At 37.1% G+C, this 20,780-nt stretch overlaps 1 protein-coding gene across 2 annotated transcripts in view; it reads right to left on the bottom strand.

The window, feature by feature from the left end:
- Positions 1-20,780, bottom strand: part of ZFYVE9 (zinc finger FYVE-type containing 9) — a 184,828-nt gene that overhangs the window by 61,818 nt on the left and 102,230 nt on the right. Inside the window, exons 5-8 of one of the 2 annotated variants that reach the window (XM_027577103.1) lie at positions 10,856-10,955; positions 8,237-8,413; positions 6,230-6,399; positions 1,658-1,778 (exon numbers count right to left, since the gene is read on the bottom strand). In XM_027577103.1, the coding sequence (XP_027432904.1) occupies positions 1,658-1,778; positions 6,230-6,399; positions 8,237-8,413; positions 10,856-10,955 (568 nt within the window). The remainder of the gene's footprint in view (positions 1-1,657; positions 1,779-6,229; positions 6,400-8,236; positions 8,414-10,855; positions 10,956-20,780) is intronic. The other variant, XM_027577110.1, reaches the window with a different exon arrangement.

Raw genomic sequence — 20,780 nt, 5'->3', positions numbered from 1 at the left:
CTCGCAACAGACCCAGCACCATGGTAGGAGAAGACAAGAGCATGAATTAAGACTGAAGAAATGCATGGTCTAAGTGAAAGAATCAGACCTATAAAATACCTAAATTACAGTAAGAAAAGTGTTAATACAGTAAAGGTCTATAAAAATTTCTATTCAGGGGCACCTGGGTGGCTCAGTCAGTTAAGTCTCCAACTCTTGATTTTGGCTCAGGTCATGATGTGAGATTGAGTTCCATGTTGGGCTCCATGTTCAGCATGGAATCTACTCGAGACTGTCTCCTCCCTCTCCCTCCTCCTCTGCTCCTCCTCCTGCTAATGCCTACACATGTGCTCTCTTTCTCTCTCTAAAGTAAATAAATAAAAGAAAAAAATGAATTTATATTCAGAGATGATGTAAAACACTACTACAGAGCAGCATTGGTAAGGATTCAGAGAGGAGCTTTTCATTAATCTGGATTTTGAAAGGTTGAGTTCTTCAAGGAGTCTACAGTATACAAGGGTAGTCTAGGCAGAGGAAAGGAAGATAAGGAAAGTATTAATTACACGTCTAATTTGTCCCAGACACTGTTCTTGCTACATACTTTCAGGTATGAAATCTGATTCAATATTCACAGTGACTTTTAAGTAGGTGTAGTTACTTGAGATTAGGAAAAAGATTCAGGGAGGATAAATAACCTGCCCACTGGGTCACAGCTCAAAATAAGGGTACTAGGATTAAAACCCAGGTTTGTCCAGTTTTGCAGCCCATTCTCTCCTGACTATTCCACAGCATAAGAAAAAACATGGAAGTTTGGAAAGTGAATATTCAGAAAACAGTAAACGATCTGTAGTGTGCATAAAGTACTGGGGTACTGGCTGGAAATAAAGTTAGAAAGATAAGTTGAGATAAAGTTATAAGGAACATTGTATGCTAAAATAATTAACTTATACTGAATGTTTCTAAGTCAGAGCAATATACGGTAATAGCTATGTTTAAAAAGACGATTGGCAACAACATGGAAGATAAAATAAAGGAGAGAAAGACTGAAGGCAAGGAGACCAGGTAAAAGACTAGGATAAAACTGTGGAAAGATTATTGACAAACCATCTCCTAAAAATGTACTAACTAGATCTGATTTGCATCTATCAACAACAAACTTTCACATAAAGATAAGCATTCTTTTGATTGGATAGTCATTTTCCTTCTCACCAGAACTCACTAAAAATTTTAACAATAAAATTGCTATTTACATTCAGTGCTCTCCATTTATTATATGTACATTTCTGAATGTATAATATACTGCAAAACAAAAAGTTAGGTTAATGTCCTGACTGTTCAATCAGGTGGGCCAAATCCTAGAACCATAAGCAACTCTTCAGAGTATTATGTGCTTTGAAATATAAAGAAAAAGTGTCAATGAACTACATTTATACTATAATTAAAATAATGTCCTTCGAACAAATGAAATGACCTTATAATATAAAAACATAAATATCTACTCTAAAACTATCAGTAACAGCAACAATTATTTTCATGGCACTGAGTACTTGTTTTCTCTGTTGGAGAAGAAAAAGGTGGTTATCATTCGAATTCGAATTCTCTCTCTTTCCCTTAATTAGAAGACAATATCCGGCATCCTGCAATTACTATCCTTGTTTAAATATGTAAGTCCACATACCTCCTTTCACACCAGTGGATATGAGAATGGGAGGAAGGCCATCTTCAGGAATTAGGTTCATTGCACTGCCAACAGGACTTCCAACCTGAGTTATACTCCCAGAGAACAGAGAAATATCTGTCTAGAAAAAGCAAATCAGCAAAGTGAGCTTTATAGAGAGGTCAAGACTTTAGCAGAATATTGTTGAGAATATAAATGTGAAATTAAGTGAAAATGTGGAATTCATACTTTTTGAAAAATAGCGTAAGTTTTTCATTAACCTGTGGTTTCCCAAAGGCCTGGGTTTATACTATGAAAATATTTCCAACTGTAGAGTTTCTCTTTTTGACATCACCAAATCATAATAATGAGGGAAGAGGCCTTGTAGCCTGGGTTAAAGCTTTCTCTACCCGGGTTTCCTCTGCCATAAAAGAAAATATTTTTAAAAACTGCAGGGGCGCGTGGGTGGCTCAGTCGTTAAGCGTCTGCCTTTGGCTCACGTCATGATCCCAGGGTCCTGGGATCAAGCCCCGCATCAGGCTTCCTGCTCCGGGGGAAGCCTGCTTCTCCCTCTCCCTCTCCCACTCCCCCTGCTTGTGTTCCCTCTCTCGCTGTGTCTCTCTCTCTGTCAAATAAATAAAATCTTAAAAAAAAAAAAAAACTGCAGTGGCAACAAAAACAAAGTTTCAAAGTTACCTCAACTTCTGAAACTTTAATGCATTTGGGTCCACTTAAAGTCTCATTTACGTTGCTTTTTTATGTATTTTTTTTTAAGATTTTATTTATTTGTCAGAGAGAGAGCTTGTGAGAGCACAAGCAGGGGGGGGTGGCAGGCCGAGGGAGAAGCAGGCTCCCTGCTGAGCAAAGAGCCAGATGCAGGACTCCAGCCCAGGACCCTAGGATCATGACCTGAGCTGAAAGCAGATGCTTATAACCCACTGAGCCACCCAGGCGTCCCTTACATTGCTTTTTAAAAATAACTTTGACAGATGCCTGAGTGATTCAGTCGGTTAAGTATCCCTGACTCTTGATTTCGGCTCAGGTCATGATCTCAGGGTCGTGAGATCGAGCCCCTCGTTGGGCTCCGTGCTGGGCATGGAGCCTGCTTAAGGTCTCTCTTACCGTCTCCCTCCTTCCCTACCCACCCCCCACCCTGGCTTTCTCTTTAAAAAATAAATAAATAAATAAATAATAATAATAAAAATAAAATAAAAATAACTTTGAGAATAGTGGTGATGGTTGTGCAGCAATGTGAATGGACTTAATACCACTGGTTTGTACACTTAAAAATGATTAAAATGGCAGGTTCTATGTTATGTATATTTTACCACAATAAAAAAGAGGGAAAAATTAACTGATAAAATACAGATACAGAGACAAGAGGGAAAAATTAACAACTGATAAAATACAGAGATTAAAGGAGTGCCTGGGTGGCTCAGTCAGTTAAGCATCTGACTCTTGATTGCGGCTCAGGTTGGGATCTCAGGGTCCTGGGTCCAGGCCCCATAGGGGGCTCCACGCTCAGCAGGGGGTCTACTGGAGGATTTCTCTCCCTCTCCTTCTGCCCCTCCCCATGCTTGCCCTCTCCCTCTCTCTCTCTCTCTCTCTCTCTCAAATAAATAAATGAATCTTTAGAAAAATACAGATTAAGTCATTGTTTTCATTTACCATGCAATGAAATAAAACTTCAAGTTCATTTTTCTTTGCATTAATATGAAGATCACATTAACTACACCTTAATAAAGTATAATGTTGAAACACACATTTGGGGTGGAGTTAAATCCACTTAATTAACGATTTAATAGAATACCGTCAAAGATCTATTAGAATAAGGGGCGCCTGGGTGGCTCAGTTGGTTGAGCGACTGCCTTCAGCTCAGGTCATGATCCTGGAGTCCCGGGATCGAGTCCCGCATCAGGCTCCCTGCTCGGCAGGGAGTCCACTTCTCCCTCTGACCCTCTTCCCTCTCGTGCTCTCTATCTCTCATTCTCTCTCTCTCAAATAAATAAAATCTTTAAAAAAAAAAAGATCTATTAGAATAATGCTCTCCTCACTATAGTCTATACAACTAAGCCAAAAAAAAGCTTTAAAAAATGTTAAATGCGTTTAAAAACTCTTTTTAACATGTTTAAAAATGTTTACAGCAACTTTATTCATAAGAGCCAAACTTACTGGAAATCATCCAAATTCCCATTAACAAGAATACGAATAAACTGCCGTATATCCATACAATGGAACACTACCCAGCAATAAAAAAATAGTAACTTTTGATGCACACAACATGGATAAATCTCATAATCATTAGTTTAAGAAGCTAGACACAAGGGGCGCCTGGGTGGCTCAGTCATTAAGCATCTGCCTACGGCTCAGGTCACGATCCCAGGGTCCTGGGATGGAGCCCCGCATCAGGCTCCCTGCTCGGTGGGAAGCCTGCTTCTCCCTCTCCCACTCCCCCTGTTTGTGTTCCCTCTCTCGCTGTGTCTCTGTCAAATAAATAAATAATCTTAAAAAAAAAAAAAGAAGCTAGACACAAAACATTATATACTATATGTTTCCATTTATATGAAATTTAAGAACAGAGGCGCCTGGATGGCTCATTCAGTTAAGAGTCTGTCTTTGGCTCAGGTCATGATCCCAGAGTCCTGGAGATCGAGCCCCACCCCACACTGGTCTCTCTGCTCAGTGAGGAGCCTGCTTCTCCCTCTCCCTCTGCCTGCTACTCCCCCTACTTGTGCTCTGTCAAATAAATATAATCTTAAAAAAAAATTTAAAAACAGTCAAAACTAAATCCATGGTGATACAAATCAAAATAATGGTTACCTTGGGGGAAAAACAGACAGGTATTGACAGAAAAAGGGCATGAGGGAACCTTCTAGAGTGATGGAAATGGTCTGTATTTTCACAATGGTTGAAACCCAGTGGTGGTTGCATGTGTATAGCTATAAGTTCATCAAGTGGCTTCCTAAAGATTGATGTTCCTTAAGCACTTTGCTATCTAGATTTTATACTTGAATAAAGATTAAAACTATTTTTTAAAAAATATGTCCATGTCTTACTATATTTTTGTCTATACTATAATTTAGGACTCTATCAGTTTTTAGTGGGTTTTTGCTAAATATTTTGCAATGTTCTTGCTAAAAATTTTGCACTGTTCTCAATACATCATCATGTAAGAGGAGATTTGGAAAATTTTATTGACAAACCATTATTACCTGATCTGAAAGCCTAGTACAGGAAATAAAGTAATCTATTCTAACTTATTATTTAATGATGCATAAATCCATCTTTTAGTATCACAGAAAGTGGTCATCTGGCCACTACTTGATATATATCATCTGTGAAAAGGAATTTATTTCATCCAGTGAGCACCTATTAAGTGCCATGCACTCTACTGGGCCCTAAAGATGAGAAAAATATATTCTAGTTTGGCCCTATAGAATTTGTTTTTCTACATTTTACCAGATAAGTATTAAAATAGAGTGTTGAACAATGTAAGAGACAGAAGTAAAATAACTAACTTGGTTTAGTTTTGCAAACTGAGCCAAACCTTGTTTCCTGGTAACATTCATTCACTAGAACTTCCTCTTGCATTCAAACAAAATTTATATTCTAAAAACCTATCAGGGGCACATGGCTGGCTCAGTTGGTAGAGTGTGCAACTCTTGATCTCAGGGTTGTAAGTTTGAGCCCCACATTGGGTGTAGCGATCACTTAAAAATAAAATTTTTGGGGAGTCTGAGTGGCTCAGTTGTTAACCATCTGCCTTCGGCTCAGGTCATTATCTGGGGTCCTGGGATCAAGCCCCACATTGGGCTCCCTGCTCAGTGGGAAGCCTGCTTCTCCCTCTCCCACTCCCCGTTTGTGTTCCCTTTCTTGCTGTCTCTCTCTCTGTCAAATAAATAAATAAAATCTTTAAAAATAAGTAAATAAAATTAAATCTTTAAAAATCTTACATAGAAACCAAAAAGTAGGGGTGGCTGGGTGGCTCAGTCAGTTAAGTGACTGACTTCAGCTTAGGTCATGATCCCAGGGTCCTGGAATCGAGCCCCATGTCAGGTTCCCAGCTCAGTGGAGAGCCTGCTTCTCCCTCTCTCCGCCCTGCCTGTGCTCTCTCCCACTCTCTCCCTCTCAAAAAAGAAAGAAACCAAAAGGTAGAACAGAAGAAATACAGATGCTCTGTTGAAGAGAAAGGAATAGAGGGACTCCTTAGCCATCTTTATATGGCCTGGCCCTTCCTCACCATGGCACTCCCAAGAGGCCACCGCAGAACCTGGGGAACAGTTTGAAAACCAATGTACAAAAGGGGCAGGATTCCCTCTGCATGACCTCTAACTACAGCAGTAGCCTGAGCTCACTGAGAACAACCTTCATAAGAATCTTTCTCCTAAGAAAAACCTCCAAATATAGAGCAAACAAGAACTGATTTTGCCACACTTTACCCCTAGACACACACACATATGCACTAAACTGTATCTGAAACTTATAGGGTTCCACAGAAAGGTCACTCAACTTAGAAAACGGCAAGGCAGAAGAAGCAGCACAATGCTGGGTAAACTAAGTACTCACTTTTAGTTGCTGTTTTTGTTTTCTTACCTCTGCTGGTAGAGGACTGGTAGTTACTGGCTTAACTGGGTCATGTGACACAGCCAGGGTTCCTGCTGAGGAAGTTCCATTCACTGTTAATTTGGCTGTATCAGCAACTTCTCCATTAGGCAAGATCCCATCAGCAAACCAAACTCGCCTCTGCTCTCTGGGCTGAGCCACTTGAGGAGCCAGAAAAATAAAACAGGCATCAATGTGATATTGATAGGGTTTCTAACATCAAAGAAGAGAAGGTCACCAATTCCAGAAGTACAAGGAAATCACTACTTAGCATCTTATAAATACAAGAACTGTAACGGTGTATAAAAGTGGTTATAAAATAATAAAATACGAGTTTAAATATATTCTTTACTTCTGTAACTTAGAGATTTAAAACACTTTGCTTTAAAATATTAAGTACGCTTATGATTACGTCACATAACTCTGTTCCGTATCACTGACAGAGAAACTAAGAAAGGTGGTTTAAGTGCCTAGGAAATAAATTAATAGCAGGGAAAAAATGTCTAGCAATAAATATCCACATCTCCTAAAAGTATGAGGTTTCCACAGGAATTAAATATCTGGAAAGGTAATATGCTACTTTTAAAGGGCAAAAGATGCCCTGAAGAATGTTGAAGAATTATTTACTAATAAAGGAAGAGTTGGCACAGATATATAAGAGAACTGGGAAGCAAACAGACCAGATCCTTGGCTGAAGTGTAGCTGAAGATGAAAAAAGACTGATCTGGCAGTGCAAAAAGTAGTTTGCAATAGAGTTAAAGCTGGAAAACTAAGTCTGATGAAATGATCTCTTTAAATCCAGTTTTGGAAATCAATTCCAAACAGCCAAAACAAAGAAAGACTAGGGAAGAACAACAAAAATGACAAATGAAGTAAACAGAATAAAGATCTTAAGAAAGCAAGCCTGAACTCATAAAAACACAAGGAGTATGACTAAGGGATGATGTGAAAAGAGGGGAAAATGGGGAAGAATATGACAGTATCAGTAGAAGTCTTTGATCTTCAAAAGGGGAGGAAGGCTATTTAGCAAGGGGAAGGGAATATTACTAGACAAAAAGACATAAAATTAATGAAAGAAGATTGATTTTAATTATCAAGGGAAACTTCTTGACAAGATCATTTTAAGGAAATATGTAATTGTTTTTACTACTGATAATCTCCTGAATTTACAAAATGCCTTTCATCTGACAATATCATAATCTTAAAGATATAATAAACTAAAATAAGTTGAGCCTATAATTTCCTATCATGTGATATAATCAGAATTAAAGTTCTGGATTTTATAAAGTCTAGGTACCTAACAATATTTTCATATTTTTATATGGATAGATTAAAGATGAAAAGAGAAAATGGCAATGTGTTTCCAAAAAGCAATATTAGAATGGGCTGGTCCAAAAAAAGAACTCTTCATTTTCATAAAGTCCTACAAAGAACATTAAGATAGGTGAGAGGCTAGGATTTTACAGACCAACCTCAAATTCTGTATCTTTTTTCTTCTTTTTTAACATAAGATCATTTTGTTTTTATTTTTTTTAAAGATTTTATTTATTCATTTGACAGAGACAGCGAGAGAGGGAACACAAGCAGGGGGAGTGGGAGAGGGAGAAGCAGGCTTCCCGCAGAGCAGGGAGCCCGATGCGGGGCTAGATCCCAGGACTCTGGGATCATGACCTGAGCCAAAGGCAGACGTCTAATGATTGAGCCACCCAGGCGCCCCTCTTTTTTCAAGTAGAAGCAGTGTAACCACTCCATTCTTAAGTTGGAGAGGGTATTAGCATATTTTTAGAGATGCCTCCAAAATATCAGGCAACACGGTATTATTCTTTATTTGCCCAGAAATAGTCTTGACACATTTCTCACCTTGTTCCTTCCACTTTAATAACCACCCAAAGGGACTTATCTACAGTGTTTTAAAGACTTGTGCTGTAAAATCACATCAGCACCTTTTCAGAGGAACTTGGTGAGGAAAAAGAGAGAGAAGAGCACATGATCCCCTACCTTCTGCTCCAGGGTGCTTTAAAACTCCCACAGGTACCATCACAGTGGGAGGTGGAGAGCTCAGGGCTCCTGAGGCCTGAGCTTGCTGCAAGGGAGGGATAGTAGAACAGTATTCAGCAGGATTGTTAGGGTTAGGGCTCTGGCTTGAGGCACTCATCATGTTCTCCCAGGCTTGAGCTAAAGCAAATACAGACAATCAATGTGAATGGATTGCAAAATATGGACATTAAGACCTCCACAATATTGGATAAATAATGTAGCTCCTCCTCATTAACACTTATAGTATGTCTCTCTTCCAGCTAGTGAACGTATTAAGGAGATAGGTGATTTTGATCAATAAAGGAGACCATTTAGTTAGGTAAACTATTTGGAAGCAACAAATAAGAATTAGGTGATACTTCTGACACAGGCTGATAGCAGATCAGTCTGAGGTTAATGACTAGGCTCCTGGCTCCTTTAAGAGACCATACATTCCCTTAAGAGGGAGTGAAACATCAAACTTACTAAGGATTTACAACTGGGGTAGCATTTAGACACGGGGGAGGGGGGGAGCAGGTTTAATATTTGATGCATTTTATAAAGTTCTATTGAAAATCAAAATTGGGGACTAAAATAGCATAACTCCATTGTATGATATTTTTTGTTTCATTTATAGACTTCTACGTTCTTCTTAGTTGAGGTAAAATCTCACTGGAAAAATTCTGAAGCCTAAAGCTCAAGAGAACACATCTCAACGTTTCTGTGAATTCTGCTTTTGTGTCATCATTACCTCGTGTAATAGTATCCAGCAAAAACAACCATTTCACATCTTTGGTGTGTCTCAAAAGCAGAGGACCCATTTGAACATGAATATGTGCCAATGTCATTTAAGTGCCATCAACCAATATGAATGATCACAAATATGTTAAGATTCTGTATACTCTATAATTTTACTAACTAAATATTGACATATCAACTATTGTTTTTAAAGTAAACTGGATGAAAGATGCTACAGAAATGAAAGATATCAAATGTTATCTTCTAGGTTCAGGTAATACCACATGCCCAGGAATGGACACCACCCAATTTTTTTAAGCATCTTTTAAAAACTCTCATTCAACATCAAAGAATGATCCATAAGATTATGAACATTTATTGCCTCCAAACTTCAGGACAAGGCTAAAAACAATAGCTATGTTCCTTTGAAAGCACTGGCAGAAAGAGGGAAGGAAGAGAAAAGGTGAAACGGAGGAAGGGATAGGGAACACTGAAAAGCATCAAATTAAATATTCAGAAAAAGACTTCGCTAAGCCATGCGAAAGGAAAGACACTGGAAAAACCAGAAAAGGTAGATTAGTTTAGGATCCCCTGGTAAGGGGATCCTTGGCTTAATAAAAATAAGTATTCCATATGAATCCTCTGCCATTTCCTTCATCTTTAGCTATGCCAAGTTAAAAAAAAAAAAAAAGAAGCTACCAACTTGAAAGACCTCATCAAATAAAAGAGGTACTGGGTACTATAAATAAGTATCGTGCTCTTTTTTGTGGATATGTGTCCGAAAATGAAAGCAGGAACAAAAATCATCAATTGAGCAAATGAGTGAAATAACTACCATCTAAAAATTGACCCTAAGAGTAGAGAGAATGAATTAATATTTGATCAAAATTCCAAGAATTCAGAAATGGGAGGAAATTGGGTGGATCACAGGAGATCAGAACAGATCAGATTAACTGACATGCAGGAGGTTAATAAGCCAGCAACAGGAAAACATCACTATGAGCAACGCAGACAGACAGAGCAGGAGGGGTCTTAAGCAGATAAGTTCCGGCCTCCAGGATGCACACAACCCTGGCACAGGCAGCAGCAGTATCCCAGCTGAATATTTTATTAGTAATTCTTCTGGCAACTGTGCAAAGATGTACTCAAAGAGAAAATACTACAGCCTGATCAATTTCATTTTATCTCTTTACAAAAATACTATTTTAAAATTTTTAACTAAATTCCCTTGGATTCATTTCCAGTCCCATAAAAGATGAACACTGGACAAGCTATATTTACCTTCTCCTGGCCATATTCTTTTACCATATAACTAAATTCAAAACGAATATCCTTATAACAATCTAAGTAGTATTAAGGAGATAACTGATAGAAAAATGTACTTCTCTATTTGATCTTAGATATTAAAATATTTATTTTTAACAAGATAAATGAAACAAGGTGTTAATGAGAATATATTTTAAATTAAGGTACCCCCTAGAGATAGCGTCCCTTGAAAGGAAAACCTCGGCCCAATTTTAATATTTCATCATCTGAGTAGTCAATAGCCTCCCACCCCCAGCCCACTTCAGTCATGTCACAGGAACATTAAAGCCACACAGCACCAGATTGCCATGAGAACCTCCATTCTTCCTGCAAAACTTACCTGATGTTAGCATTCATTCATTAAGTTAGGCACAGGAATTCTGAAATTCTACAATATTTTCAAAACATGGAAATTTAGCTCAATATTTTCAGTTAAAGTTGTGCCTTTCGAGAAGGTGAGCAACTTATAGAGAAAGGCAGGAAAAAACAGTAGCCTTTTCATAGGAATTCTCTTGTTTTGTCTCCTTAACTGCGAATTCGAATTGTTTTAATACTTACCATTCATTAGCACTGAATGGCAGATTACACATACTCTAGCTTCCTTTCTATCCATGTATAACAGTTTACATTTCAGGCTACAGCAGGAAGCACAGAAAACCTGTAGGAAAAAGAACATACTAAATTTATTTAGAATCACAGTACAAAGGAAGCAAACCAATACTGACCAACACTGACTAACAGGAAACCATATTACTACAACACTGAAAACTTCAAAGGAAAATACAATTGAGGAAGCTGTGCACAAGACCCAATTCATAAGCAAGAGCAAGATGACAAGCCTATCAGCAATAAGAAAAGTCAAAGTGTTGGCTGAAAACAAAAACCTTAGCCAAGATCACATAACAAATACACAGGAGGGGGAAAAAAAAAGAGCTGCCCTTAGGTGAAATTCCTATACACGGTATCACATAACATGGGCATATAAAGATAGTTACATCTGTTTGGAAAGGCAAGATAGCAGGGTGAAATAAGCAAGCATTGAGAATTCCAGGTTTTATTTATTTATTTATTTTTAATTTTTAATTTATTCATTTGAGACACAGAGATAGAGAGAGAGAGAGAGAGCATGAGCAGGGGGAGAGGCACAGGGAGAGGGAGAAGCAGGCTCCCTGCTGAGCCAGGAGCCCGATAATGGGGCTCGATCCCAGGACCCTGAGATCATGACCTGAGCCGAAGGCAGACGCTTAACCATCTGAGCCACCCAGGCACCCCGTGAGAATTCCAGGTTTTAGCTTCTGGTTTTTACTCATCTTATGTGTGGAATAATAATCATAATCATCATTTTCACTGATTTGCTATGAAAGCCAGGAAAGAACAAAGTATACAACTCAATCCTAGAATACACACAGGCCTAGCTATAGAAAATCAGAGCAGGCAACCAAAAATTCACCAGGCCAATTTCCAGCACCTTATTTCCACTTTCCAGGGTTGGTTCCTGATAATCCTACTTTCTTCTCCCTTTCACATCAGTCAATAAGAATCTCCTTGGCTCCCTGTTAAGATTTATTTTCTTGAGAAGTCATTAGTCACTTATCACAGAGAGCCACCTACAGGCAGAAGGCTGTTGCCAGTATGGTAAATTCTACCAGTCCAGTCTTTATGGTCAAGAAGTATCTACCTGACAAAGATAAATCAAGAGATGAGGTCATATTAAAGACAAAGAGAGATCATCTCCTTTCCTACCAGGTAAAATTAATCTACCTAGCTACCATGATTACCAATTTACAGTTTTCAGAGGCTTTATATTCTCAAAGTAACTCTGCACTGTAGGGGGAACATGAAATAGATTATCCTTTTTTCTATCAGAAGAAACTGAGTTTGGATTGTTAAATGACTTGTTCAAGTTCACAGCAAACTATGAATACAAGCTTTTTACACATACTATCTCATTTAACTTCGATGAAGGTACTCATTTACAATTAACAGAGTTAAACAAATGTTAAGTAAAATCTTCCAGTTGTACAGCTAGTAGGTTACATAAGTCTGCAAAGGCTCTATTCTTAACCACTATGTAATACTGCTTCATACTAATTCATATATGGCATTTAATTTTAATTTGAGACTTGACTTTTCCTTTTCCCTCACCACGACTATATCTAGTCAGTCGCCAAGTCCTGTTGGTTCTTCCTCTTAAATGGTTCTCCCAAAATACCATCTCTTCCTCTCCATCATTAATGCCACTGCCTTTATTTAGGCTTCTATTATTCGAGGCCAAGAAGATAATCATAATCAATTATCTGTCCTCCTAATTTTCAGATATGTCTTTCTAATTCATCCTTCCACAAACAATAAATGAGAGAATTTTCTAAACAGTGAATCTAATCATGTTAATCTTGAAATCTTTCAATAACCTTTCTAATCAAGACATAAAACCAAGAAGCCATCACTCACTCATTCATGTTACAAATGTCTGAGTCCCAACTATGTGCTGGGCAGCAGGATACCCTACCAGATGTAGCAGTGAACAAAACAGATATGACCCTTGCCTTCATGAAATTCATAGTCTACAGAGGTTATAATTTGAAATTTAATAATCACACAAGTGAATATAAAATTACTTGCTTCAAAAGAAGTACATGATAAAATAAGATGTAATCTAGGCCTTACCTTGACAGGCAGGATCAAAGAAGGTTTTATTTAGGAAATGAGAGAGATAAAATATGAGGTAATATTTTTTATGCATAAAATGGTAACAAGGAGAGAGACAATAATAAGCAGAGGAAACAGTGAGTGCACAGGTCCCATTAGGGAAAGAAAGCATGGCTCCATTAAGGAACTAAAAATAGTTAATGTGGCTAGAGGCCCTTAGGTTAAGGGAGGCACTGAATAAAGATAAGGCCAGACAAGACAAATAACCATATGATTTCACTCATGTGTGGAATCTAAGAAACAAAACAAATGAACAAAGAAACAAAGAGACAAACAAAAAAACAGACTTAAATACAGAGAACTGATGGTTCCCAGAGGGGTGGTGAGTGGGGGGATGGGTGAAATAGATAAAGGGGATTAAGAGGTACAAACTTCTAGTTATAAAATAAGTCACAGAGATGAAAAGTAGAGCATAGGGGATACAGTCATTTAGAGTAATGTATAGAAATGTTCAATCATTATGCTGTACAGATGAAAATCTAACACTGTATATTAACTATACTTCAATTTAAAAAAAAAAGATGGCAAACCAAGCAAAGGTTCTATAGGTTGTATTAATAATTTTGTTTTTTAATAGAGCAATGGGAAATCACTTAAACATTTTAATCAAAGAGAAAAATATGATCAGACCTGCATGGCTACAGTATAGAGAAAAAAGGAATGGATTTGGGATTATTCAACATACAGAACTCAATCAATGCAATACACATTAAAAGAATGAAAGAAAAAAAAACATATAATCATCTCAAAGCAGAAAAAATTTGACAAAATGCAACACCCTTTCATAATAAAAACAGTCAAAAAACTAGAAATATAAGGAAACTACCAACATAATAAAAACCATATACAAAAAATCCATAGCAATGACCATACTCAGTGGTGAAAATATGAAAGCTTTTCCTTTAAGTTCAGAAATGAGGCAAGGATGTCTGCTTTCACCTCCTCTACTCAACATTGGTACTGCAATTTCTAGCCAAAGTAATTAGGCAAGAAAAATAAATAAAAGGCATCCAAATTGGAAAGAAAGTAGTAAAATTATCTCTGTTTGCATATGATATGAACTTATATACAGAAAACCCTAAATATTCCACATAAAAAAGCTATTAAAACTTATAAATGAATTCAGTGAAGTTGCAGGATACAAAGTCAACACACAAATATCAATTGCATTTCTATACACTAAAAATGAACAATCTGAAAAAGGAAATTACAAAACAATTCCACTTATAGTCACATCCAAAAAGAATAAAATAGACTAGGTAAAATATTTGTGTTATATATAATGAACAAAGGGCTAAGATCCATAACATATAAAAAGCTTCAATGAACTAATAAGAAAAATACAAATACCTCTAAAGAAGATAAGCAAGATCTCACACAGGTAAATTTACAGAAAAATAAATAAAATGACTAAAGATATACTAAGTATCACATGTGACAAAATAAAAATTAAAAGAATGAGATACTCTTTTTCTATTGTACAAAGATTTTTATTTTTTTTTAATATTTTATTTATTTATTTGAGAGAGAGAATGAGAGAGAGCACATGAGAGGAGGGAGGGTCAGAGGGAGAAGCAGACTCCCTGCTGAGCAGGAAGCCCGATGCGGGACTCGATCCCAGGACTCCAGGATCATGACCTGAGCCGAAGGCAGTCGCTTAACCAACTGAGCCACCCAGGCGCCCTTGTACAAAGATTTTTAAAAAACTGGTATTATCCAATGGTGGTGAGGGTACAGAGAAAAGAGGAACTTTCTCTCATATCCTCCTGGTGGTAGTATAAATTGGTGGATTAACTTACCAATATCTTTTAAAAATTTTAAATGTCTCACTCCCTTTGACTTAACACATGCAATTTTTTAAATTTTTATTTTTTATTTTCATTTTAGAGGGGGGAGGGGCAAAGGGAGAGAGAGAATCTCAAGCAGGCTCCATGCCCAGAGCAGAGCCCAATGCGGGGCTCAACCTCATGTCCCTGTGATCACGACCTGAGCCGAAATCAAGAGTCAAACACTTAACCGACTAAGCCACACAGGTGCCCCTAGCAATTTGAAAGATTTATCGTACAAAAAAAAAAAATTCAAATGTGTGATGAAATGTATACAAGAATTAGCTCTGTACAGTTTGTAATAGTCAAAAGTTGTAAACAACAAAAATGTTCATCAGTAGAGGAATGATTAAACTGCAGTATAACCATTAAATGGAATGCTGTTAGCCTGTAAAAAGAATGAGATAGTTGGGGGCACCCGGGTGGCTCAGTCGTTAGGCGTCTGCCTTCAGCCCAGGACCCTGGGATCGAGCCCCGCATCAGGCTCCCTGCTCAGCCGGAAGCCTGCTTCTCCCTCTCCCACTCCCACTCCCCCTGCTTGTGTTCCCTCTCTCGCTGTGTCTCTCTCAAATAAATAAAATCTTAAAAAAAAAAATGAGATAGTTCTATATATAGTTACTCATATGGAAAAGTAAAGTAAAATAATCAAGTTGGAGGATAAGAATTGGACAGAAATAGGGTTCCCCCCTTTTTACTTTATATAATTTTTTTTGGTTGTTGGACTGGGATATTTTAATTTTGAGTAGAGCCTTTTCTGTATTCTAAGAGGAAAACAGAATTAAAAGGATTAGTTGGGTGTTATAAGTTAAATCGTCTCTCCCCCAAATACATATATTGATGTCTTAACCCTCAATACTTCAGAATGTGACTCATTTGGAAACAGGGTCTTTACAGAGGCATTCAAGTTAAAATGAGGTCATTAAGGTGGGCTCCTAATCCAGTAGAACCGGTGACCTTATAAAAGGGGAAATACGGACACAATATGCAGAGAATACGATGTGAACATAAAGATGGCCACCTACAAGCCAAGGAGAAAGACGTGGAATAGATCCTTCCCTCACAAACTTCAGAAGGAACCAACCCTGTCACCACCTCAATCTCAGACTTCTAACCTCTGCAATTGTGACACAATAAATTTCTATTATTTAAGTCACCAGTTGGTGGTACTTTAAAGATTTTTTTATTTTTTTAAGTTTTTTTAAATTAACATATAATGTATCATTTGTTTCAGGGGTACAGGTCTGTAACTCATCAGTCAAGATTTTATTCATTTATTTGAGAGTGCGAGAGAGCGAGTGCGAGCAGGGGGAGGAGCAGAGGGAGAGGGACAAGCAGACTCTGTGCTGAGCCTGAACCTGACTTGGGGCAATCTCACCACCCTGAGATCATGACCTGAGCCAAAATCAAGAGTCAGGGCCCAACTGACCAAGCCACCCAGGTGCTCCTAGTGGTACTTCATTATGACAGTCCTAGAAAACTAATACAGCTGGGAACTTTCCAAAGTAAAGGACTTGCTTTGGGTAAAAAAATCCTCAAGTAAGAATGAAAAAAAAACCCCAAAACAAAGACATCCTTTTGTAAAAGCAAGCAAGGGAGCAGCATTATGCAGTTAAACTGAAGGACCTAAGACTACCCATCCTTCCCAATATTCAATGAGCCTAACAATAGCGTCTCCAAGGAAATTAGAGCAGGAAAGTTAGTAGAAAAGTGGATGACTTACCAAGAAACTACCTACAATGGCAAGAAAATGGGAGTCAGGCAAAGGGATGCATTATCACCCATGCCAGAGAACTACATGGGATCAAATGTAACATACACCACAAAACTACCACAGAACAGTGCCTATGACTGACACAGGTGTACCACAACATAAAATAGAAGACTGACCCGGAAATGCTGGCTCTCATTCTCAAAAAGACAAATACTATCATGTAATAAGCTCCTCAGGTTATTAGAATTAGTATCATGGAATAGATAGGCAGAATCTAAGAGATTTGAATCAACTGAGAACAGGTTAAAAATCTTGTATTTAAAATTACGGGATAATACTAAAGTTGCCTGATGAGACCAAGATGAAGTTGTTTGCCATGAATCAGGTTAGTTAGTGTTTCTCAACAAGGGCATTCTTGGCATTTGGGGCAGCCAATTCTTCACTGCACAGCACTGTTCCACTTAACACAGGACGTTTAACAGCCCAGATCCCAGATTACTAAACACTGGTAGCAACCTCAGTCACTGTGACAAACAAAAATATCCCACCTCACCTTGAAAATGTCATCTAAGTACCTTCCCCAGTTCTCTGAGCTAGAGTCAAAAAGTCAGTTCTAGATATACAGAATTACATATTTGCACAAATGTATTATACTACCAAAATATCATACCACATACTTTTATTATCACAACTAACACAATCTACTGCAATCTATTACATTTATTTAACTTATTTTCCATTTTCTCAAGCTAGGATGTAAACTTCATGAAGTAAAGAACTAAAGTATTTTAATACTGATATCACAGGGGCGCCTGGGTGGCTCAGTCGTTGGGTGTCTGCCTTCGGCTCAGGTCATGATCCCAGGGTCCTGAGATCGAGCCCCACATCGGGCTCCCTGCTCCACGAGAAGCCTGCTTCTCCCTCTCCCACTCCCCCTGCTTGTATTCCCTCTCTTGCTATGTCTCTCTCTGTCAAATAAATAAAATCTTTTTTAAAAAAAAAATACTGATATCACAGTGCCTGAAATGAAATAGGTACTTAACAAATGTTTACTGCTTCCTTGATTACTGAAGTTATTGCACACATGAGTATGAGTGGAGAAACAAACATTAATGGGGACTTATCTGGAAAGGGCTATATCATAGACACATTTGTCTTTGTAAAGAGACAAATTATGATGATTTATAATACATATGCTATTCAATGTTCCAGCTAAGTACTGGTTAGAATCTTCCATTTGTGTGGTTTTTGTTTTTGTTTTTTTACTGAGGTCTATTCCTTTATTTTGTTGTTTATATATATTAAGGTTTATTCTTTGTAATGTAAAGTTTAATGTTTTTTTTTAAATTGAGGTATAGCTGCCACACATTAGTTTCAGGTGTACAACATAATGACTCAGTATTTGTATATATTGCAAAATGATCACCACAATAAAGTCTAGTTAACATATGCCATCATACATAGTTACAGAATTTTTCTTGTTATGACAACTTTTAGGATTCACTCTCTTAGCAAACTTTAAATATGCAATACAGTGTTATTAACTATAGTTGCTATGTGTACATTACATCCTCATGACTTACTTATTTTATAACTGGAAGTCAGTACCTTTTGACTCCCTTCACCCATTTTGTCATTTTACCCCACCTCTACCCTTATTACCTCCCTGTCTCTATCTATGAGCCTAGGGTTTCGGGGGTTTTGGTTTTTTGTTTTATTTTTAGATTCCACATATAAGGGAGATCATAAGGTATTTGTTTATCTCTGACCATCTGTGTGTTTACATGTAATTTTCCTTAATGTGGCATTTCTGGATTTCAATCTCAACTTTATCATTCACTGGCCAAATAACTTCATGGGAATAATTTAAACTCTGCAAGCCTGTTTTTCCTCATATGTAAAAATTAAATGTTAATATTCTCCTTGTAAGGTTTTATGAGGATTAAATGAGATAATACATGGAAAATGTAGTACATAGTAGGGACTGAGTGAATGATGGTGCCTTTCTTATTTCCCTTTTCTTTCCTTTCAAAACTTCCCACTCACAGCTTTCTACATAACAAATCCTACTAACAAATTTATAAACAAGTTTTATACTCAGGTATGATGTGTGCCTATTAATGACCCCCTTACACTGTGCCTAACACTTAGTCCTTGAAAATTCTTGAAAATTCAAATCATCAAATGTTCACTTATTTCTTCCCAACTTAGAAAGTGGAAAAAGTGATATCCCAGGTCTTAAAAAAGTACTGTAATTAGGACAAAAATAACTGCCTTGCAAGAACAAAAAACAGGAAAGTGCTTGTAAATGACCAATATCCAGCTATTCACAAAGACCAGTGACAATAACAACTTGTAAAAACTCCTAAGTGCAAAAGTGCCTGGCTTACTAGCAAATACCAAAACCAATGTAGTAAGAGCCAAAGCAGTTCTGATTCCAACTGCCTCTATCCAAACACCTGTTCCAACTTGACTGTTATTAACTGAAAATAAAAATAAGTCATTTTAAGAGCAAACCACAGGAAGAGCTACAAAAGGTCTCTAATTCAACCTCACAATTTTATTTCCAATCAAAGTTATACAGATACAATACCAGAATTAAAAGAAAACAAATTCGACATAAAACCTTAAACTTGTTTGAAGTTACCAGACTCATTTCCTCTAAGATGCTATAAATTAATTTTTATGTCGTTATTTTTTAAATAACACACACTGTGTTTTAAGTTTTATGTGTACGTTAAAAAGTACTAATTTGTAAAAGGCAAACAATCAAAACATGTCCCTTTTTTTAAAGCCATATTCTGGCCATTCTGCATTTTTAAAACTTTTTATTACAGAAGTTTTCAATCATATAAAAATACACATAACAGCATAAAGAACCCCTAAGTGCCCAGTGCCCAGATGAAACATTAAAGCAAATCCTCACCTACTTCTCACTCATTTAATCATTTTGAAATAAATCTCATATCATTTCATCTTTAAATATTTCAATGTGTCTCTGAAACACAGGGACTATTTTAATAGTACCGTATCTTAAAATTAAAATTTCTTAAAATTAACAATTTCTTAATAACAAATATCTGAACAACGTTAACATTTTTAATAGACATCTTTTTTTTAATAGATTCCCTTTTTTAGAGCAGTTTTGGGTTCACAACAAAATGAAGCAGACGTTATAGGGCATTCCATATACCCTTCCCCAACACATGCCTAGTCTCTGCCGTTATCAACATCACTCATTCTAGTTTCCTAAGGTGGAAGCTTAGATGACTGACTTTAGATCTTTCTTTTCTAATTTATGCATTTAATACTGCATTATTATTGTATGTTTTTAAATTTTATTTAGCTTTTTAATGTTATGCTTGAAGAAGAAATCAAAGAGGGCCATATACTATGATTAGTAAATGTCTCAAGTCTCTTTTATTATATAGGTTGTCCTTCAACAATATTTTATTGAAAGAACTGAGTCATTTGTCCTATACTTTCCCACAATATGGATTTCATTGATTGCCTTCTTGTGGTGACATTTTTTAATGCATTTCTCTATTTCCTATAAATTGATAGATCTAGAAATTAATCAGATTCGAATATGCTTTTTCTGGGAAGACTATTTCATAGATACCGAAATTTTTTTTTTTAAAGATTTTATTTACCTATTTGACAGAGTGGGAGAGGGAGAAGCAGGCTTCCTGCTGAGCAGGGAGCCCGACGTGCGGCTCGATCCCAGGACTCATGACCTAAACCGAAGGCAGACACCTAACCACTGAGCCACCCAGGCACCCCCATCCTGAATTATTTTTAATCGAATCAATACTAAGAACCACTATTAAGAATTAAAAACAGGGGTGCCTGTGTGGCTCAGTCGTTAAGCATCTGCCTTCGGCTCAGGTCATGATCCCAGGGCCCTGGGATCGAGCCCCACATCAGGCTCCCTGCTAGGCAGGAAGCCTGCTTCTCCCTCTCCCACTCCCCCTGCTTGTGTTCCCTCTCTCGCTGTGTCTCTGTCAAATAAATAAATCTTAAAAAAAAAAAAAGAATTAAAAACAAAAAGAATAAGAAAACAATTACCCAGAATTCCACCAACTAAAATTACTTGTTTTGAATTTTACATGTTCACTTTATATATACATGTTTTTATGCCCAAGAAACTCTTATTATAAACAAAGCATAACTATGAGTTTGCATTTTATTTTATCCATATATCATTAGACATTTTCCATACTGCCTTATCATAATT

Source organism: Zalophus californianus, chromosome 4 (assembly GCF_009762305.2).
Source record: "Zalophus californianus isolate mZalCal1 chromosome 4, mZalCal1.pri.v2, whole genome shotgun sequence".
In the NCBI taxonomy this organism is placed as follows: Eukaryota; Metazoa; Chordata; class Mammalia; order Carnivora; family Otariidae; genus Zalophus; species Zalophus californianus.
The sequence above is the reverse complement of the archived record's forward strand: the minus strand, read 5'-3'. Positions and strand labels throughout refer to the sequence as shown.